The sequence below is a fragment of the Bidens hawaiensis genome, unplaced genomic scaffold, assembly GCF_021521415.1.
Source record: "Bidens hawaiensis isolate Kalapana, Puna unplaced genomic scaffold, B.hawaiensis_p1.1 tig00012646_1, whole genome shotgun sequence".
Taxonomy (NCBI): domain Eukaryota; kingdom Viridiplantae; phylum Streptophyta; class Magnoliopsida; order Asterales; family Asteraceae; genus Bidens; species Bidens hawaiensis.
The window spans coordinates 270851-292529 of NW_027492046.1; the positions used below are offsets into that span (position 1 = coordinate 270851).

At 35.7% G+C, this 21679-nt stretch overlaps 1 protein-coding gene across 1 annotated transcript; it reads right to left on the reverse strand.

Moving 5' to 3' along the window:
- Positions 1-2272: 2272 nt before the first annotated feature.
- LOC143541785 (uncharacterized) lies at positions 2273-9738 on the reverse strand. Its single transcript, XM_077034516.1, has 19 exons — positions 9580-9738; positions 8354-8697; positions 7982-8164; positions 7798-7881; positions 7471-7530; positions 7220-7264; positions 6612-6811; positions 5642-6034; positions 4578-4701; positions 4278-4475; positions 4087-4176; positions 3925-3987; positions 3706-3780; positions 3565-3615; positions 3367-3444; positions 3058-3192; positions 2855-2962; positions 2662-2727; positions 2273-2378 (listed from the first exon to the last, which is right to left on the reverse strand). Exons 2-19 carry the CDS (start codon positions 8654-8656, stop codon positions 2310-2312), a joined length of 2325 nt encoding a protein of 774 aa, XP_076890631.1. The 5' UTR covers positions 8657-8697; positions 9580-9738; the 3' UTR covers positions 2273-2309.
- Positions 9739-21679: the final 11941 nt, after the last annotated feature.

A 21679-nucleotide genomic window follows, 5' to 3' on the forward strand; every position in this document is an offset into this window, starting at 1 on the left:
GAATTTGGTTGCTTGAGGAATAGAAAGAGTGGGAAATGAATGGTTGCAGGATCCTCTGTAAAGAAAGATGTTAAGTCACTAAAGAAAATGAAAAGAGAAAAGAAAGAGCATAAGCTGTTATCTTTTATTAGGGATGGTGTAGTGTGTGTTGTGCAGACTGCAAACACTGATGCATCTGCTGCCTTTATGGCAGCTATTGTCTCTGACACAATTTATACGGAAACCCATGATAATGGGCTCAAGAGAGAGAGAGAGAGTAGTGCAGTGTGTGAATTCAGAAAGAAAAAAATAAAAAATAAAAAGTGTGTGTGTGTGTCAGAGTGTGTGTGTGTGTGTGTGTGTGTGTGAGTAATACAGTTGGTATCTGAAAGCACAGGGTGACAGACAAAAGTGGCAGTGGCCATGATCATGAGAGAAGTTTGTACGGTTTTTTGCATACTTTTACTTTTACTTTTTTTCATCTTGTAAATGAGATGGTAACACTGTATAATATGAGGTTTCTTGTTTTGGGTGAATGTGTATTCAAACTAGTCTTCGATCCCATCTAATATAATCTAACCAGGATGGTCCAGCCACTGCACTGCAGTTCAAAACATTGTACATTCATGGCTTGTACCTTGCAAACCATCAATGATAATTTGCTGTTTTTTCATAAAGGGGGCTGTGTTTTTTTTATACACAACTTGTTGCATTTTAAGGTGACAGTAGGATATTAAAAAAGAAAACAAAGCTGGCTTGTTTAAGTAAATAAAACTAGTAGCTGATTAGTGTTTTATGTACTTTATATTCAGTGTTATCTAGCTAGGTCTTACCTCTTTTCTTAACTATGTTATAATTATATAGTAAACACCACTATATGTAAAACTCTATATTACTAGCTTACAAAGTTACAAATATTACTAGCTTCTTTAGAACCCCGGACATGATGCTTCCGCTTGTCACATTCAATAAGCAACTTGAGAAGAAATTACAACCTGAAACTCCCACCAGAGACAGGTTCGTGGTGGTCATCGCACCTATGAAACATGAAGTGGAGCCGGTAGAACCAGATCAAACTGTGATCATGGTTGGTTGAATAAAAAGTTGATGGGGCCAATATCACCACAAAATTTTATGTATTACAATTATCATTTTATGTATAACGCTAGCGAGCTTAGTTAAGCTCGATATGTGAATCTCGAGCCTAGCCTCGTTTACTAAATAAGCTCCAGCTTAAGCTCATGTGTGTTTAAGCTCGGGGGAGTACCAATTTTAAAACATTAAACAAGCCGAACATTAAAACATTAGCGGTTTACTACCTCCCATGTCTATAAAGATTTTGATTATCTTTGTATGCCTCGTGATGAAGAAAAAGGGAATGCTTTAGTTTCTAACGTATTTGCAATCGATAGGTTATTGATTTCACATAACCACCCTTCATTAGAATATCTGCTTGATTAAACATTTACGTGAAAAGTAGAATAAGAATACATTACAATTGAGAGGAAGGAGATATTGCACTCAATTGCTTTGTTTCCTTCTACTTTCTCTTTTGTTAAATACTCAATTGAAATCCATAATTCGAGCTGCAGTTAATCGAGAACCCACAAATAATGCTAGAATATTTGTGTAAAGTGAATAGGAATGAGTAACATTTGCCATCCAAAAAAAAGGCTTAGAACCCACATACAGAATTACTAGTCTCATTTTAAAACGTACTCAAAAACATCTTCAACTCACACGGAATTACTGATCTCCTCTTAAAAAAGGAATCATTCAACCCACATGCAGAATTACTAGTCTCATCTTAAAATAAAATCAGAAACATCTTCAAACTCGAAGGACTTTTTATAATTTTTTCAAATAACTCTTTTTCCTAAATATGTATAACCAAATGAGTATGATTCTTTTGGCCTTACTGTTTTCGTATAAATCAATGCTTCTTTAATCAGCTTCATGTCTAGACATGTTGACCCGGTCAACTAACCATCAAGTGTACTTGATGACACATCGTGAGTGTGGACCTAGTCAGATAACATAGTTGTAAAAAAAGCACATAATGATTAAAAATAGATAACGTGGCAATCTTGCAATTGCTTGAAAGAGACCAATCATATGTGGCCCAAAAGTGTTAAATCTTTTCTAGCAAAGACATACATGGTTTATTTTTATCCAAAATCTCACAAACAAGGCTGTTGATACATATATAATGTTAATGACTTGATATGTAATGTGAAAACTTAATTTTACATATCCACTTCTTCAGCCCATATAAGTTATAGAACTTACCTTCTCAACTGCCTATAACTATACATTACAACTTCAGGCTGCTAGTCCTTTTGGAATAGCGATAATACTAGGTCGGTATGTACAGAGAAGAGTTGTGTGTCCACAAATACCTGTATCCCAAAAATTCATTTATTAATATGGCATCTTATCCTTCATTTGGCAAGTGAATAAATAGTTAACTAACAAGACTTGGCATCCAAACCATCAGCAGAACCAAGCATGTTCTCTAGAATAACCAGACTTACACTTTTCACAAGTATATATTCAGTTTAAATGAAGTCAAAACTGGGAAAAGTGTAAAGTTCAATTCTATTTCATGTAGCTTTTCCTTTCTAAAATAGCAATATAAAAAGCTATAAAGATGCATACGATAAATTAGAGTTTAAAAATTACCTTCATAAAAGGTCGATCACGACTAGGAAAAGACTCGATGAAACTCTCCTTTAGAAGCAATGATACCTGAGGTTTAATGAATAGTTTGTGAGAAATGTGACATGTTAACTTAATTGCAGGCATTGGAAGCAACAACTGTATTATACATATTTTTCTATAATTTTCTAGACGCGGGAAGAGACTAGAAAGAAACCTTATCATCATTTGACTGAACATTTGTAATTGTGTGAGAGCGTAGATTAGAGCAAACTGAATCCAAATAAGATCTTAATACTCTCAGGAAACCTTTAGCAGCTTCTACCTGTATTCAATATGAGTCAAACTTATCTTCTTGCATCATAATCAGAATCGCAGCATTCATGTTGAGAGTTTAAACATGTCAAAACAAAGATATACCTGCACATCTGTGCAATCATAAACCGGTCTCTTTTTCCCCAAATAACTTTCTCCCACAAGTTGAGCATGATAAGGAGTTAAGGCTGCATATAACTCTTTGTACTGAGGGAAATGTGGTATTGACGATGATTTGACCTAATTAAGAGAAAAAAGAATATCAGAATGCGATACATGTACTTCTTTAAGAATACAGTATAGAATAAATCTAACAATTAGCATAAAAAACAATGCATGATCAGTGATAACTTTATAAACATTTTGAGGTCTGGATGACCTGACAACTGTAATATAACATTATTAAATCCGCACCTGGTTCTTGTTAACATCAACAAGAATAACATTTCCTGACTTGGATTGTACTTCCGCAGTTTTGCTCTTCACACCAACCTGGCCAACATTATTATCGGTCAAAGGAGCCAGGAAAGAAGTAAACTTGAGTCTTAATTGATAACTAGAAATGAAGAGACTCAGAACAAAAAAAAAGAAAAACTGAAATTAGAAACTCACTATAAAAGGAACAGGTGCATCCAAAAAATCTAGCATGTCATTTGGCAAGACCTGAAGCACGTCAATTATAACAACACTTGAATCAGAGGATACAAGTATATTTTAAAAGAGTAGACTTAAAAGGATTATTATCCACAATACCGGCATAAAGAAGCTCTGCCACTGGTAGGGACGAATCAAAGGGATAATCGACAACACTGAAGCAGACAATATTCCCTGAAATGCAAAATACAATAAAAATTAATATCCACCACTTAATTTAGGAGCATATGCCATCAAATTTTCCTTTTAACAGAAAGCCAGCATGATAAAAGTCATACGAAAAATAGAGTAATTTGCAAATATGAATAATATACAAACCAGATTGGAGCACACAAACACAATTTGCTTCTCCAGAAGGGCACCCGCAAATATTGTCAAGATCTATGAAAGGAAATGATAATGACATTGTTAATTTTCTGTCTCACAGCACATGAAAAATGAATATAATGGTACTTCATATTAAAAAAGAATAAGAATTACATGCTCAAGACGCAAGGAGCCACATATGCTTGAAATTGCCCATACTGATAAATCTGTTGCCTCTTCCTCCACAGCAAGTGCCTTGTGAGCCTACAGTACAAACGCAAATGATATAATTTACCATTAATGCATAAAGAACATTATCGGTTACATTAACACCAGCATGTGCAATAACCAAAGAAAAAACCTGCCTCTGCCAGTTCAAAGCTTGTGCTGCAAGACATCAAATCAACTGTTGAACCAGCAATATGTAAAATTGTTTCATCTGGTCTATGGAACTCCAAAGGATGCAGGTATTCCAATGGATGGAACTTGATTATCGACCCTCTAGCAGGGACACATAAACTATTATACTCGCATATAATCTGCAAAGATCCATGCTTGTTGGTCTGCAATTTTCAAACTTTTTAGTGTGACAACTGAGAATCTATAAAGCTTAGGGGATGGCAACAAAGTTAAAAAGAAAACGCTAACTTATGAAAATGAAAAACCTTAGCCCAATCAAGAATCTCATTGTGCTCGTTATCTTCTTGACCCGAAAAAGAAGCATCGTCTGTCTCTGCTGAATCAACATCGCTCCTAAAGTTCCTATCCTCGCTAGGAGAACCCTGAAAACTGTATCAAGAAATTTTAATCACCAACTAAATGATTCTAAAGTCTAAACAGGAATGGATGTAAAGAGAAAATGTAAGAAATTACTCTCTCCGCCCCCAAGAATATTGCCCACCTTTATATTTTGGTTTCTCACAAAAAGAATATCCACCCAACATAACTTATTAAGTAATTAAACTTCATTAAATCCATGTTACTATCACTGTGCTATTATATAATAAACTAATATATTCCTAAAATTGTGTTTTTCTCTTGTGGGCGTATTTTGGAATGGAATGAGTATTTAAGGGAATTAAAGAAACTTTGACAAGATACAATTAATTTCTCTTCCAATATGACTAAAAGCATCCAATGTGTTTATATGACTGTGCATCAGATCATGGATACTGAAGGGAATATGTCCTGACACGCTGCAATTTGCAAATGATGATAAGAAGCACATGAATATAACAAGGCATGATGCAAGTGGATGCCACACAAGCATTCAACTTCTATTTATTAAGCCACCCATATACATGATATACTGAAACTACATTATTACCACCTAAATATGTATCTTGTATCATTTTTTCCAAGTCTGGCCAAAGACATGCCAGAATATTGTTAACGACAAAAATACACTAATCGTTTTACATTGAACCGCTGCTTATTGATAAAGCGATTAGCAGTGCAATGGTAATCTTGTTTTTTCAAAAAATTTAACAGCAATTTCGCCATCATGCATGTTATTGGCCAGATTTGTGTAGAAAAACTAGACGCATATCTGGGTGGGCAAAAAGCAATTTGAATATATATTAGCCTTATTATAGAAGATATAGGTGGCCTCTACATAAAATATTTTTGCATAAGATCTACAACTCCTGCTGTGCTGCAACCATTGACCAAAGTCGAAGTTAAGAAATCAGTGGTCAAAAGTCACAGATGCCAAAAGATAACGGTTTACCTTGATGAAGAATCAGAACTATCATGTTGTTGATAACGTAGAAGAGGCAAAATTGCATGTGGGATCTGCTTTTGAGACGGTTGTTTATTGGAAAGCATATCATCAACAGTAGGACTATCACAGGCATCAGCAGCTACATATTCTTTCTTAGATGAATCCGTCTCTATTTCAGGACGAACTGGAATAACACAATCAGTGAATCCTTCAGTGACAGAATCGTCCCTGCTTAATTGGACAGTTTCTGTTGTTCCATTAAGCATTTCTTCAGATCCATATTCAGTTGAAGCACGGCTCACTTTGTCCTCTAAGTATACTTCATTTTCATACGTTCCTTCCAGATGTAAATCGCTAATACTCTTTGTTAATCTTTCCAATCTTTCTTCAATGAAGATGCTACACATGATTATAAACAAAATTAATAGATTATAGAAAGAAGTTACAGAAGATAGTACTTAGCTTCAGATAAGAATAAAAAGAGTCTTAATATCTTTACTAATATAGATTTGACAACCCAATCCTAACATATTCTTCGAATGTCAATAATTTTCATGGCAATAAACAGAAAAAAACTTGACTTTTCTTGGTGATTTTTTATCTTCAGTGGCCAAGTTCGTTAGAAGTCTTCGCATTTAACCTTTTCTCACAAGCTATGTTTGGCCTCACAATCACAAACGCAAACTTGAACTCATGCACTCAAGTAGGTCCGTGTATAAATTAAACAAGCCAAGTGTTTTTATAGATAAGTTTTTTTACTATGCACCAATAAATGTACTCGTGCAGCTAAAATTTAACTTGTTAAGGAAATGTTACTGAACTCCCATCTCATAGGTCTCTCTCAACCAAAGAAAAACCAATAGCCTTCAAGAGATGATCACACACACACACAAAAAAAAAAAAACCCAACTCAAACGAACTAGATACAAAGGTGATTATGAAAAATAAAGATTTATCAGTTCAAATGTTGACAAACCTGTTGAGCACACCAAAATGCAGTTCGAAAAATGGAAGCCTTGTGAGAATGCAGTAACACCGGCGCGTGGTTAAAATATGCCGGCTCATAGGTGGGGGTGAAAGTTGTCCATCTACCACCATAGAAATTAATCTGGATGGTTGTTGCACTAACTCATCAACTAGAACACAGCATCCATACAGAATTGAATCATCTGCACCCTGTACTACTAAATATCAGAACCCAGAAAGAACAATGTATATGTGTGTGTGTTTATCTAGACGCACACATATATATGCACATGCATAACATATGTATATGCATGCATCCATATATGATACACATCTATGATAAACATGCATACACATAAGATGGTGTGTATATGAACTCGTCGATTCAAGTAATCAGGTACTATCTTGAAACAAAGTTTTGAAAAGATTGTTCAAGATAACGAAGAATAAAAAAGTGTAGTCAATCAGCAATCTATACGAATTAGCAAAGCATTTGTAATGGGTAGATTAGAAAACTGAGTGCAGCAGTAGATGTTTAAGAGTCACCAATCAAATATGGAAAACACCCAACTATAATGAAATTGTTGCTGATAAGGTAGATGAAAGAAAATCGATTACCTGCAGCCTGAATACAAAGGATAGATCATTTTGTTTGAGGTGTTCCTGAAACAGTACCAGCAAGTTAAAAATAGGATACCAACCAAAATACTGGGTGCAAAAGCTTGAGATAACCGTGAATATGGATATTGTAATTTTCTTTGACCGAAATAAAGTGATTATAAATGTAACACTAAAAAGACAACCAACTTTTCTCTGACCGAAATAAGAAAAGTAAAGATATCTGAAACTAAAACAAAGTAAAAATATACCTGTCCAAGAAGAATTTCATTCAGTTCACTCATTGATGGTGTTCTCTCAATAGTATGAACCTGAAATTACAAGTCGAAAATTAAGCTCAAAAAATGAAACCATAAAGTGGCATTTAATGAGACCGGTACACACAAATACACGGGCGAGGGACAATTTCCCCACAATAGTCATACGAATGAACATTACTAAATTTCTTAGACATCAATACATCATACATATGATATACAATTGTACACATTATTTAACAATAAATATTCCCAGTTCCGTGGAATTGACAAGCATATAACCCAACTTTTTCAGGTTATTATATAACGATGTAGCCTAACCTCCAATCCACCAGGAAAGCAGAACGAAAGGAGATCCTTTGACCTTAGTGGCAGCTGTTTGTCCGGAGGGTACACAAATAGAACCTGACAATGCACATAAATGACCATAAAATATATATTCAACAAGAATGGAAGCAATAAAATATTTAATTCTTCTATGACAGGGAACCAGTGGGACCCACACCTGAGGCTCGAGATTTGGTTCTACCCGAAACTGGTGCTGACTGCGTGCACTTCGCAGCCTCCCTAAAGATTCAGGTCTACCAAAATATTGCCTCTGAAGTGCCTGAATGTCACAATTTGGATGCAATCCAACCACTACCATGCTCTCAAATAGCCTCGATGGTTCTTTCAATATCCTTTGATGCTGAAATATTTTGGATATTATAAACAATCGTGTGAGCACATCAGAGCATCAATCACGAATGATGAAATATAAGGATAACCATTTGTTTCAAATGAAGATATTAGTTCAATATATGTGAATAGCATCATATTTGGCAATCATTCTAGTTGTGATCACCTAAAGAAACTAAATATTCTATATAGAACATACCAGTGCCTGTAATTGAAAGCTTGCCCATTGACGTTTTTGGCTAGTTAATACTTCTGGATTGTAAGTTCTACTTTTTTCTTCAGGAGGAGGGGTTAAGCCTTTCAGTACTCTAAAAACTTGATTCTGAATCTTTTGAAGAGGGCTACCACTGTCCCCTTTTGATGAGAATACTGCCGATGGTCTCGGTGAAGGTGGAGGTGGAGTAACAGCAGCTCCAGAGACATCTTCAGTTGTCTGCACAAAGAATGAAGCACCCCAACCTGTGCTACGCGGCTCTTCATGAGTGCAGTTCCCTTTGTCCATGAGCACAACTCCTTTTGACAAACACACAACTACCAAGAATGCTACAAAATAGACATAAATACAAAGAGAGCATAATGAGCTTGATTTGTCCATTGTGTACATTCAGAATGAAGATAATTAACTATATAACTACAAAATGTAGTGGTTAGTTAATCTTCCTCATTATTGTTAGTATTATTCATCTTTATACTACCTACCAGGGCTGTAAACGAACCGAACGTTGGGCGAACTGTTCGGCGGGAAGTTGGTGTATGCTCGTTCGCTTAACAAAACGAACTAACATGAACAAGGAACTTTGTTCGGTTAACTAAATAAACGAAAACAAACAGAGACCGTGTTCATTCAATTGCACTCAAGAATGTTTGATAATGAACAAAAAATTCGGTTCGGTTAGCTATTCATGAACCGTAGGCTAGTCCAATAAAAGCTTAACGAACAAACATGAACAAGGCCTTGTGCAGCTGTCCGGTTTGGTCCGGCAAGGCCTACTACCAACCACACATGAACCTGCAGCTCACTATTCACAGATCCACATGCACACAAAAATGCACAAATCAATAGGCGTACTAGTCATTTCATCAGCAAAACCTAAAAGCACTACAATAGGTCAATAGTTGCTGCTGATGATGATGATGATGACATACACATCATCAACCAGCATAACAAATCCAGTAGCACACGTAATCGCAAATTTGAGCAGTTTTCATTTCAGTTAAAGGCCTATACAAATTTATTTTAATCTCACACGGAAGATGCAATTAACGCGCTAAACTAAAATTAAACAGCAGCAGCAGAAGCTTAATCATATAGCTACACGATCTCTCTCAACAATACAGATGCTTCGTTGAATTAACGGAAACAGATCACTAAACACAGATAGAGTTGAATTAAACGGAGATTAAAGAGAAAAGTAATAAACTGACCTACAAATTGATGTCAGTTAGGGCTAGACGTACGTGTAAGCAGACGAGATCAGAATCATGCATCCACACCTGAATCCATCTTCCGGTCTGTTTGATTAATTGAAATGAAAGAGACAACGAAGAAGATGAAGAAGAAAGTGGACGGAGAGGTTTTCAGGCGGCCATTACTATATAATAACTATTTATTTATATTGTTATTATAGATATATTATTAACATAAAGAAAAGAAAAACCCCCCATGCCTGATTACTTCTAGCGAGACTACATGACCATTTTATCCCCTTTTATTTCATTAAACTTTCTATTTTACACCATTTTCATATGATGATGTTTACTTACTAAATAAATAAATATGTATATAAGTATACTAGTTTGAGACCCGCGTATTATACGGGGAATTAATAAAAATTATAATATTTAAATATTAAGCAAAATACAATCAATAACACATATATATTATTAATACAATTACATCTTACATTAAAATTACATTAATTACAAAACAAGCATTACGCAATATTTTACAAATAAGAAAAAATTTCCTTGTACACTACATTTGTGTTTGTATTGGTCAGATTACCTTGTTTATCAAAAATCAGAATCTTTAGCCCACACATGCTTGTAACTCTTGACAAGGCGACATATAGCTGTCCATGTGAGAACACGGGTTTTTTCAAGTAAAACCAATCTAGATAATGATTGACCTTGGCTTTTTTTATGGTCCGAAAAATATACTGCAAGGGGAAACTATCGTCTTTGAAACTTGTATGCTATTTTGTTGTCTGTTGGAGTCAATGGTGATCTATGGATCAAAACTCTATGTCCAATATTAGTTCCAGAAATAATTTTTGTTTCAAGTACACGAGTACCTAAATATATAATTTGTAATCGAGTACCATTACATAAGCCTTCTTTCTGGTTAAGATTTCTAAGGAGCATAACAGAAACACCGGTTTGAACCCGATATTACAAAAACCAGTTTGTAGTTATAAACCACCGGGTTAGGACCGGTTTGGAGTTTTTTTTTTAGCTAAAACCGGTTTGAACCCGATATTTTGGAACCGGTTAGACAAGAACAGGTTTCATCCGGTTTAAAACCCTTTTGTAGCTCAAAACTAATTTATAACTCACATATCATATCCATTTATAGCTCAAAGGTCATTCCATGTAATGCCCCATTGAAAAATCAATTTATTGTAAAGGAAAATATGATTGTAATTATAATAATGATATTAAGAATTGCTTATGTTACAATAAGAAAGATATTTTGGAGCCGGTTAGTCAAAAACAGGTTTAAATCCCGTCTGTCTATATACGTCAGCTTCAAAACTAATTTATAGCTCACGTATCATATTCATTTATAGCTCATTAACCATTCCATTTAATGCCCGGTTGAAATTTGGAAATCAATTTATTGTAAAGGAAAATAGGAAATATTAATTGGAAATCAATATATGGTAATTAGTTCCAGTCGTAATGGCAGTATCAATACATAGATACCAACACTGATCGGATAATATCAATTGACGTAAGTGTTGGTTGACGTACGTGAAGACCCAAATCTATTGGTAGTATATGGTAAGTAAAAGATTCTTGGTAATGCTTTGGTTGACAGTTTCTCAAGGTTATAAAAAAAGATGACGATGTACACAATTTGTCAAAACTTCTTTATAAAATATAAGCCTTTAACGTGTAAAGAACCGGACGTTAAATAAACTGCTCGAGTTTAAACCGAAAACTGGTTTGTGCACCTCTAGTAACAAATGTGTCAACTACTGTTTTAAAAAGTAAGCGGTAAATAGCAAATGTTGTTTATGTCACACCCCGGCCAAAGGCGGCGGAACATGCCGAGGTGTAACGATTGTAACTATTTTTAAAAATCAATTTGTAACTATTTTTAAAGAAAATATTTAAAAATCAATTTGTAACTATTTTTAAAGAAATATACAAGTCTTGATGGCTAAAAAAAACACACTTGTGTGTCTTAAGCGAGTAAGAATCGGTTTGGTTCGGTTTCCATCTCACAACAAGTTCATAGATGGTTTCCACATGTCCAAACACTAAAGAACTTGTATAATAATGTACAAATAAAAATACTTTAAGTTTTACAACCAAAAGTTAACAATAAAGTCCTTAAACAAAAGTTCGGTTTTCGGTTCGGATCGTGTTTCGGGTTAAGACCGAGGTAAGATTCTACAAACCCATAACCATAGAATTTCTAAAAATGATTTAGAAACTTAGATCTAACAATAAGTATGTTTAAATAATTATTTAACAAAACTAGTAACAAAGTTCGGTTTACGGTTTAGAGCTATTTACAGTTAAACCGAAGCATAGACTCTTAAAAACCCATAACCATGGAACTTGTAAACATGACCAACAAACTAAAATAAGCAAGATTAATATGTATGAACAAGTTATATAGATGTATATATATCAATGACACGAAGTCCTCCATGAAGCCTTGCCTTATGAGGTCCGAAACCTCACCGACCGGAATCGGAGAAGTAACTACCAAAGGTAAACAAGGGGTGTATATTATATATATGTTGCACAACCATAAACAAGTATTAATAAGGCTACATAAACTAATTAAGATGAAAGACTAAAAACCTTTAAGAACACTTAAGAAGATAACCTTGAATCTTTGATGTTTGAGAGAGTTTTTTTTTTTGGAGTTGTAGCAAGGGAAAATGAAGAGGAAATGTGGTGTATATATAGGGTAATGTTGGTGGTCAAATACGGGTGTGAGACACAAGAGTTTTCATGCAAAATGGATCAAGACAAAAACACAAAACAACAAAATAAATAAATAAATATTAAATAAAAAAATAAATAAAAATAGGATGTTTTCAAGACCCAACAAGTGTGAAACAATATTGTAACATAAATCCATCATTTTGATTATAACATAAGCTTCGGTTTACAAATCGGGTCGGTTTACATAATAAACAAATACAAAAACGAATACAAACAAGACCCGAAATTGACGAATGTCACAGTTTAGTAATTTATTGTTGTTGTATAATAAAGAAAAATAACTTAAAATAAAAAGTGGCATACCTTAACACTAAATGTGTCAACAGACGCACCAACAGTAATGGAGTCGGATTATTGATGCTATTGAATGAATTAAACAAACAAATTTAAGTAAGACTAAATAAATTAAAATATCAATTGATTTGAAATTGGAAATAATTCTTCATTAAAAGTGTTGATTGGCCATGGAAAGTTTAAAATATCAATTAAAAAAGTGTTGGTTTACCATTCTTTTAGGCAATTAGCAAAGTAAGGATAGGATAATAATAAGCTATTGACGAAAATAAAAGATCATTTCTTTTGAAAATTAAAGTTGAAATCCAAGCATTAGTGAAAAATAATTGAATAGAAAAAATTCCAAAAAGTTAAATCCCTACAGAAAAAATTCAAAGCAAAAAAATCTAGATTTTTATTACAACAGATAAACTTTATTTTAAAAGATCAGCATTTTTAGTCTCAGTATTGCTTTGACTTTTGAACAGTTATTAAGTCAAATTCGATAATTACAAGTTACAATCTTAAAAGTTAATACAATATAATTGCTAATATATTAAATGCATAATTAAATTAAATTGATTTATCTAGTGGATATGTGTTAGAAAAAAAGGGAGTCATGAGAGCATGACAAGTGGTAAAATATGGTACTCTTTTATTAAAGTAGTAAGATTTCTTTCCACATTCAGAATCTAACATAAACTTTGCTAATCCCAAATTAATTCAGGTACTAAGCCTTTGGGGGCAGACCGAGATGAGTTGTTCGAACTCAGATTGATAAAGAGCTTGAAACGTGTCCAACTTTTTCGAGTGAATAAAGCTTGTTTAGTCATGAGTTCGAGCTCAAGCTGTGTATATTTTTAAGTTAAAATTTTTTTGGATTTCTAAGTGTTAATTTTACATTGCACAGACGAATTTTGGATTGTTTAAGGTACTACAAGAGCTAAAGCCAAACCTAGGGTCGTTTAAAGTTTTTCTCATAGTATTTGATAATATTAAAAGTTAAGACCTTATATAAGTTAATGGATAAATTATAAATGAGTCAAATCTGAGCCTTAAAAAAAAAGTTCAAAACGAGCCGAGCTTGAGCTGTCGTAAACTAAAACGAGCTTATTAGAGCTTGGCTCAGCTCATTTACCCCAAGAATGAGCCTGCACGTATTTTTATATAAAAACAAATAAAAAAGAAGGAGCTATTGTATTAAGGTTTTGGTTGTTTAATTGAAATTGGTATATAATAATAATATTAAGATTTGGTTGACCTACATATATTGTATGAAACACAGCAGTATGCAAAAACCTCATGAATAACGACACAAATATTTTATTTTAAGTATGTAGTTACTTACCAAAACGTCATTGTCGATATTTACTAGATTTGATCGATTTGTTTATTTACCACACGTCAAATAATCGATTACAACTGTCCCTTTCTTGTTTTAGTTTGAACATTATGTGGCATTCATCAATTTTCCATTTAAAAAACCCGACCCATTTTAAATTTCGATGTAATTCAAATTCCCATTTAATCATTAAAGTGTTGAATTTTATGCTATTTATGTTTTAGCATGTTACAATCTCAATCCTCATTTCGTTTATTTCATATTCTAAATGCATATAAACAAAGTTTAGAGACTAAATTTATCAAATTCTGAACTTTCTGGAAAGTTTTGTCCGTCGCGACACGCAAAGGATTTATTCTTCACGCGTTGCAACATGCGAAAATCCCAAAGCCCACTTACATTTAGGTCGCGACACGTGATGCAATGCTAGTTACTCAAAAATAAGCTTTTCAACCGGCTAGTCATTCGCTTGACTAGTTAACCCACAATTAATCGCCTTTTAACTCGTTTAATCATTGCATAACGTTTTTAGATGGTTTCCACTTTTCCACCTTCGATTATATCAACCCCCCTCTATAATTTGGTCAGATTGCATTCAATTTTGCATAAGCTAAGGCATTGGAGTATTTGAACGAATTGATTAATGTTTGGACCAATTGAGCCTATAAATTCACACCTTCTCCTCAACCCCAACTTTACCACATCTCATTTCACTCTAAATTCGTGTTCTTGGTCTTTAATTTTGGTGTTCAAAACTCTTTAACTTACAAAAGTCAAACCAATCTGCATTCAACATCTTCATTCTACATCTTCTAGTTCATTCCTCGGGTAGTTTAGGGTTTATGTCCAGGTTGAGGATTTTTTGTATAAATTACATAAATTACCAGAACCCCTAAGCCTACACGACTAGTTGCCATGTTTTTAATAGTGTAATGCATTCTTGTTTTGAAATATATATAAAAAGGTAAATTTGCTAGATACCCTATACAAGCATAAGCTAGTTTCGTGCAGTTATGCGTTTATGAGAAGTTGACATCAAGCTAGATGTGTTTTAAATGAATTTAATTGGTTTTCATATAACATAGAAGTATATTACTAAATGCAATTTAATTGGTTTTAATGTAGTTATACAAGTTACTATATTTGTGTCTTAGTGGTAGGAAGGCTTCAATTGTCACTTCCACTGTCAACCACCTTGGACCGCCACCCACAACTTCAGTTTGATCATGGGGACACCCCCCAGCACACAAGCACCGTGATCTACGCTTGGCACACAAGTTGAGTTTTCAAAGCACTACTTTAATAAGGAATTTTTGGTATGATATTTATGCTACAACTTCAACCTTTCTTATTTATTGATTAGAGTCCCAACCTTTAACTTACTCATCTTCTATGGATGTCTTTCTTGTTATCCTTAATCCTTCTAGTTATGCTATTCTTCACACTGTTTGATGTCTTTTCTTTAGAGATGCCAAAGCTACCTGTCCTCTAAATCCATTCCTTGTATCAGGGCCGGCTTTGAGAAAGCAAAATAATTTTGGACAGAAGCCGAAAATTTATTTGGGCATTAAGTCAAATGAGTATTTTGTTGGGTTTAGACAATTTAATTTTCATATGGATTTACTTGGTTATAATTTGGGTTGTGTAAAAAACTTTTGTATAAAAATAGGATTAAACATGTTTCAAATGAGGCTAGAACCCATAACCTTTGGGTTGGGAGTAATACCCCTTTGCCACTAGACCAAACTAGTGGTTATGTAATTGAGTTTAAACACTAAATATACATATTGTTTTAATAAAAATACATATAATAAAAAAACATAAAAATTTCAGGCCTAGCAGGGTGTCGGGCCTGTGGCCGTCGACCACCCGGCCACACCTTATGGCCGGCCCTGCCTTTTATATTTGTTGGTACCAACTTAAATAATAATTGATATGATCAAGTTAGTAAGATGGAAGATCATTTATTAAAAACAATTGTTTCTCTACTCTCTATTTGAATTTGGGTTTTGATGTTTGCTTCTTCTCACTCTAATGTTATTGGTTACAAAGTGTTAGATAAATAGTTTAAAAATGTATTTTTCACTAGCTTTGGACACAATAATTATATGTATTTATATAAATATATGTAGTTCCTATTCACTGGTTTTGCGTTATACTAAAAGCTAGTTAATTTCACAATGAACCAAAATGTGTTCAAAACATAGCTAAGATAGACGGGATATCAACACTCAAAGTTATGGGTTTGAAATGTTTAAAGCTACAAAGTAAGAAAGAAGTGAGGACCCTGCAGGCGGTGTGACGTTTTTATGTTGCACTTTACGCTCATTGACTTTAGTAGCACCTTCCTACTACTTTGATACCGATGAGCAATTGAAACTTGAAACAAAAAGGTTTCAGTTTCATTCAAAAACATTAAATCAAAGAGATTTCATTGAAAACATCTAATACAATTTTTATGATTTGTTGTAATTAATGATTGGGTTGTTTTGCTTAATTATAATGTAGACACACAAGCTGTTTTTATGATGATCAAGAGTCTAATCTTAATCTTGTGTGATCATGAATCATAGAGTCTTTGTTGGTAATACATATTGCTTCAGTTATTGATGTGCTAAAAGTAGTTATTAATTTAGTAACCAAAGGACTTCTTGTGACAATCGTCAATTTCAGGTTAACCTCGTTAACTCAACTCCGTTAATTCAAACTTTAAGATCGTTGAATCTATAACGCATACTTCATTACATTTAAACTAGGGTTTAAATGACGCTTAACACTTACTACATGTGTAGTAGTCTTTCGGGATTTGCACCGAAACGCAAACGATTGAGGAATAAACGAAGCACACTAAAACACTAATGATGTGATAACTATGTGTTAGGATTATGTGTTATATTATTGTCATGATTATGTGCAAGTTAGGATAGAATGTTCTAGAAAAACAACACTTGAAAGTAGAAGGACTAGAGTGTAACTTGTTTGTTTATAAATATATCACAAATAAACAAACCCTAACCTATTATTCTAAACCCACAAGACCCGATCGGCCCTCCCTTGTTCTCTCTTGGCTGCCGTCCACAAACACACACACATACACCATCAATTCAAGCCTTTGATTGAAGAACAAAGTGCTAGGAAGGTATATTTGATCATCCTTCACATCCTTGTTGATTGAATTTGATGTTTGTTGGGTTAATAACAAACCCTAGCTGGCCGATTTTGTTCATGCATATGATTAATATGATTGTTGTTATTTGGATAATGAATTGATAACTAGTTTGATAGTATTGCATGTTAATTGTTGTGTCCTTGATTGTGAGTTCAAATAAAACCCTAATCTTGTAGGTATGGTGTAATTGATATGCATGGATAGTAGTTATAGTGTCTAGAGGGTTATATGGATGCATGATAGTTCATAGATTGTTATTATGATGAGTTTTGATGTGACCAGATTCTGGACAGAACGTATATACGATGTTTAACTGACTGTAACGAAGTGTAAACGTGAAAATTGATTGAGATTGTGGGTACTGCAGTAAACTAGGTTGAGTCTAGTTTCTATGAAGTATAAATTCGTAATTTTTGGATAAGTGGAAGTATACTTTTATGATTTTACAAAAACGTGATGCAAAGCTGAACTGTTAGACCTGCTGTTAGGTTATGTTGTAAATGTTATATCTCATGAACTACGAGACCAATTGGGTTGGTTCCACTTCTGGAGGTTGACTCACTGAGTTAGGAACCAAACCCAAGTGGTCTTGCATTTATTGGATTTTTCGTTTAACGGGAATTGCAAATAACATTCTGATGTGCATGAATCTGACTGATATAAGTTAGCTGTAATGTTTTGATCATTATGAACAATCTATATGGAATAAAAATAAGATAAAAGATGTTCTAGAAACCTAAGATATGTATGCTCCTGTGGTAATTTTTGGTAAATTAATTGAGACGTTATAATCGGTAAACTAGTGCAATCTTTCAAGTAGAAATTCTGTCATAACGAAACTAGCTGCTGAGTTGTATAGGAATGCATGAAATATGATAGTTTTTATATAATTGTTGTATTTTGACCAAAATACCCTTGCGGGGAATAGTTGCTAGTTGATTGCCATGAATTGACCAAATTGCCCTTATGGGGAATAATGGTTAGTTAGTCTTTGTTTGTTGACCAAAATGCCCCTACGGGAATAATTGCTAATAAGTATGTTATTAATACGTGACACGAAAGTAATTGCTCACTCATGTATCGTATCACAATTTTACTTGTTTAAGTCACACACGATTCACAAACGAAACACGAAACATGTTACGTGCATAGGTATTATGTGCCGAGTCTAGAGACTCGTTAAACATTCCGATACTTAGAAAATCTCTTTGTTATTTTAGAACGCTAGAGAGTTTTCTACGACGCGCATCACTCGGTGATCTAGATCGGATATTCTTCGCAAACAGTGAGTTCACTTACCCCACTCTTAAACTGTTTTCAAACGTTTTTCACTTGGGGGAGATAACATACTCCGATAAACATATTTTCTGAGATAAACGCATATGAAAGATTTTGTTATAAATTATATATCACTTGTAAAGGCTAAGCGGTATACGTAACATTTGAAGTCCCACACATCGGACCGGTTAATATTTGGAATAGCGAGTCACTTTTGGGTAGTACTACTGGGTTTGACAAACCCCACCCGACGCTAAGCTCAACTGGAGGTTGAGTGGGTGTAAATTTTGGCTAACACTTACCATGGTCTGGAGGACCTGGTGACGGGCACTTGATAAACAGTCAGCTTCGGTCGCGAACCACTTAGCGATACTTGTTGTATAGATTAGCTACCTATCGATATATAATTTGACATAACACTATCTGGTAATGCAAAACACTTAAACGCTGTAACGTGGTTACACACTTAAACGCTGTAACGTGGTTACACACTTAAACGCTGTAACATGGTTACACACTCAAACGCTGTAACGTGGTTACACACTCAAACGTCGTAACGGGGTTACGCAACATTTAAACGTCGTAACGAGGTTACGCAAAACGCTAAACGATTTATTTTATTTTACTTATGAACTCACCAACCTTGTGTTGACACTTTTAGTATGTTATTCTCAGGTAGCCGAGGCGGGCGCGCGGTTTAGGAGCATTCATTAATGAAAACACTTTTATTCTGCAAACTTAATTTTAACAGTTACATTTGGTTTTAAGTCGTCCTGCGTGACGCAACTTTTGAATTAAGGTTTTACGCTTCCGCACTTACTTTCATTTAAACGTTTTTCTTTGGTTTGGTTATAACTAATGATTCCGATCCTGCCAGTTCACACCCTCTGACGGTAAAACTCCGTTAGTGGATTTTGAGGGTGTGACAGATTGGTATCAGAGCCAGGTTATAGCGAACTAGAAACTGCATGCATACTAGACTATAACCGCGACGACCCATTAGTTATAATGATACGCACTGCATAGGTTTGTGTAGTCTTGAAATCTTATTTCTTTACCTCCTTCACTCTTACGCGCGCATATACACGGCTTACCTGTAGGAATGTCGACGCCACCCTCATCATCATCCGATTCGATGACGCATGCTCACGGGAAGGAACCGCAGTTACCTACTGCCTCGCCACCCCGTGTAGTCCCGGAACTCGAAGCTCCTGCACCAAAGAGGTACCGCCTATCCGGAGGCTTGTATGACAACAACGTTAGCTGGGAATGGTACCCCAACATGATCAGACGTATGGTCTACCGTGAACAAGTTCCCCCATTGCCTCACCCGAACCACCCTGCTTACCCTAACACCCTACCACCCATAACCGAACCCGTGGAGCGAGTTCTCGCAGCTGTCGTCTCTTGTTTGGAGCGTGATGTGGGTTACATGCGCTACACAAGAGAGAACGTTTCCAGATTGTTAAAAGACGAAACCGAGAATAAGGAGGAGATTGCCCGCATGGCAGCGGCAATGAAAGAAATGCAAGGGGCTAGTGATCAACAGATGAAGGTTATGATGAAGATGCAAGCCGAAATGATAGACTTGAAAGAGCAACTCCAAGAAGCAAGGACCCGAACTGAGATAGCGTTAGAACGTTGCGATATCCTACAAATGCAACTTGCTCAGAACGCAGCAGAACCTGAGGCAGAGCCTGAGGCCGAGCCCGAGGCAGAGCCTGAAGTAGAACCTGAAGAAGATCCCGAAGAGGAGCCTGAGGAGGATCCCGAGGAAGATCCCGAGGAGGAACCCGAAGAAGAACCGGAGGAAGAACCGGCTGAGGAGGAGGCACATTCGGAAGTGTCCTCAGATGACGACATCTAGTGATGATGATACTTAGATGGAGGGGTTGTCTCCATCCTAACTATTATTTTTCTATGATTTTAAGGATTGATTGGAAATACTTTGTAGCGAATACAATGGTTTTAATCATGAATTTTTATTTAGACTAATATGTGGTTGTGATGTGATGTTGTTTCTTATTTTTTTTTCTTTCTTACCTATTTTTTTTATTACATGTATGGTGTGTTGTATATGAAAGAAAAATTCATGTTTAACATTTTATACTGTGATTCTAGGAAATGGCCGGAAGAAACGCTGGACGAGGACGTGGTAACATCAGCATGACTGCAGCTGAACTCCAAACTCTGCTGAATGACCATGTTGCTGCCGCTTTAGCTGCACACGTTCAGAATCAAACAGGAAGTCCGAATGGAACATGTACCTTCAAGAACTACCTTGACTGCAAGCCCAATACGTTTAAGGGCACTGAGGGAGCTATAGGCTTCCTGCGTTGGGCTGAGAAGGCCGAGTCGGCCTTTGAGATGTGTAATTGTCCCCCTGCCAGTAGGGTCAAATTCGCTGCTGGGACACTTGAGGATTCCGCCCTCACTTGGTGGAATTCGAACGTCCAGATCCTTGGATTGGAACTGGCTAACGCGATGAACTGGGAGGAGTTCAAAAACATGATGCAAGAGGAGTACTGTCCGAGGGAAGAAATTTCGAAGTTAGAGTCGGAGTTTTGGTCGTTGAAAATGGTGGGTTCAGAGATTGAAAGCTACACTACTCGTTCGCACGAGTTGGCAGTGATGTGTCCGCGGATGGTGGATCCGCCGAGCAAGAGAATAGAGATGTACATTGATGGGTTAGCACCACAGATTCAGGGTATGGTGACGTCTTCCAGACCAGCCACGATCCAACAAGCGATCCGTTTGGCTCACAAACTGACGGATCAGGCTGTGACCCAGGGTGCGTTACCACCGAGGGGTTCGACTGTTAAAGCCCGAGACAACCCGAGTAATGACCACGTCAGCAACAGTAACAACAACAGTAACCCGAACAGCGGGAAGAGAAAGTTTGACAACACCAGATCTTCATCCTCAAACCTCCCACCGCAACACCACTACCGTAAGCCCGAATTTACTCGGAGTTTCAACACTCAGAATCACAACAACAACAACAACGGTAGCGGGCAGGTTTCGAGCGGATATGTTGGGAAATATCCAAAGTGCAACAGGTGCAACTTTCATCATGTTGGTCAATGTGACCGTGTCAAGTGTCAAAGATGCGGAAAGATAGGTCATCAAGAGAAGGAATGTAGAGGAGACCTTGCGGCGAAGGGTGCTCCTAAGCCACCGATGACGACTAAGGGATGTTTTGAATGCGGACAGGAAGGTCATTTCCGTAAGGATTGCCCCAAGCTGAAACAGAATGACAATAATGGGGGTAATGGAAG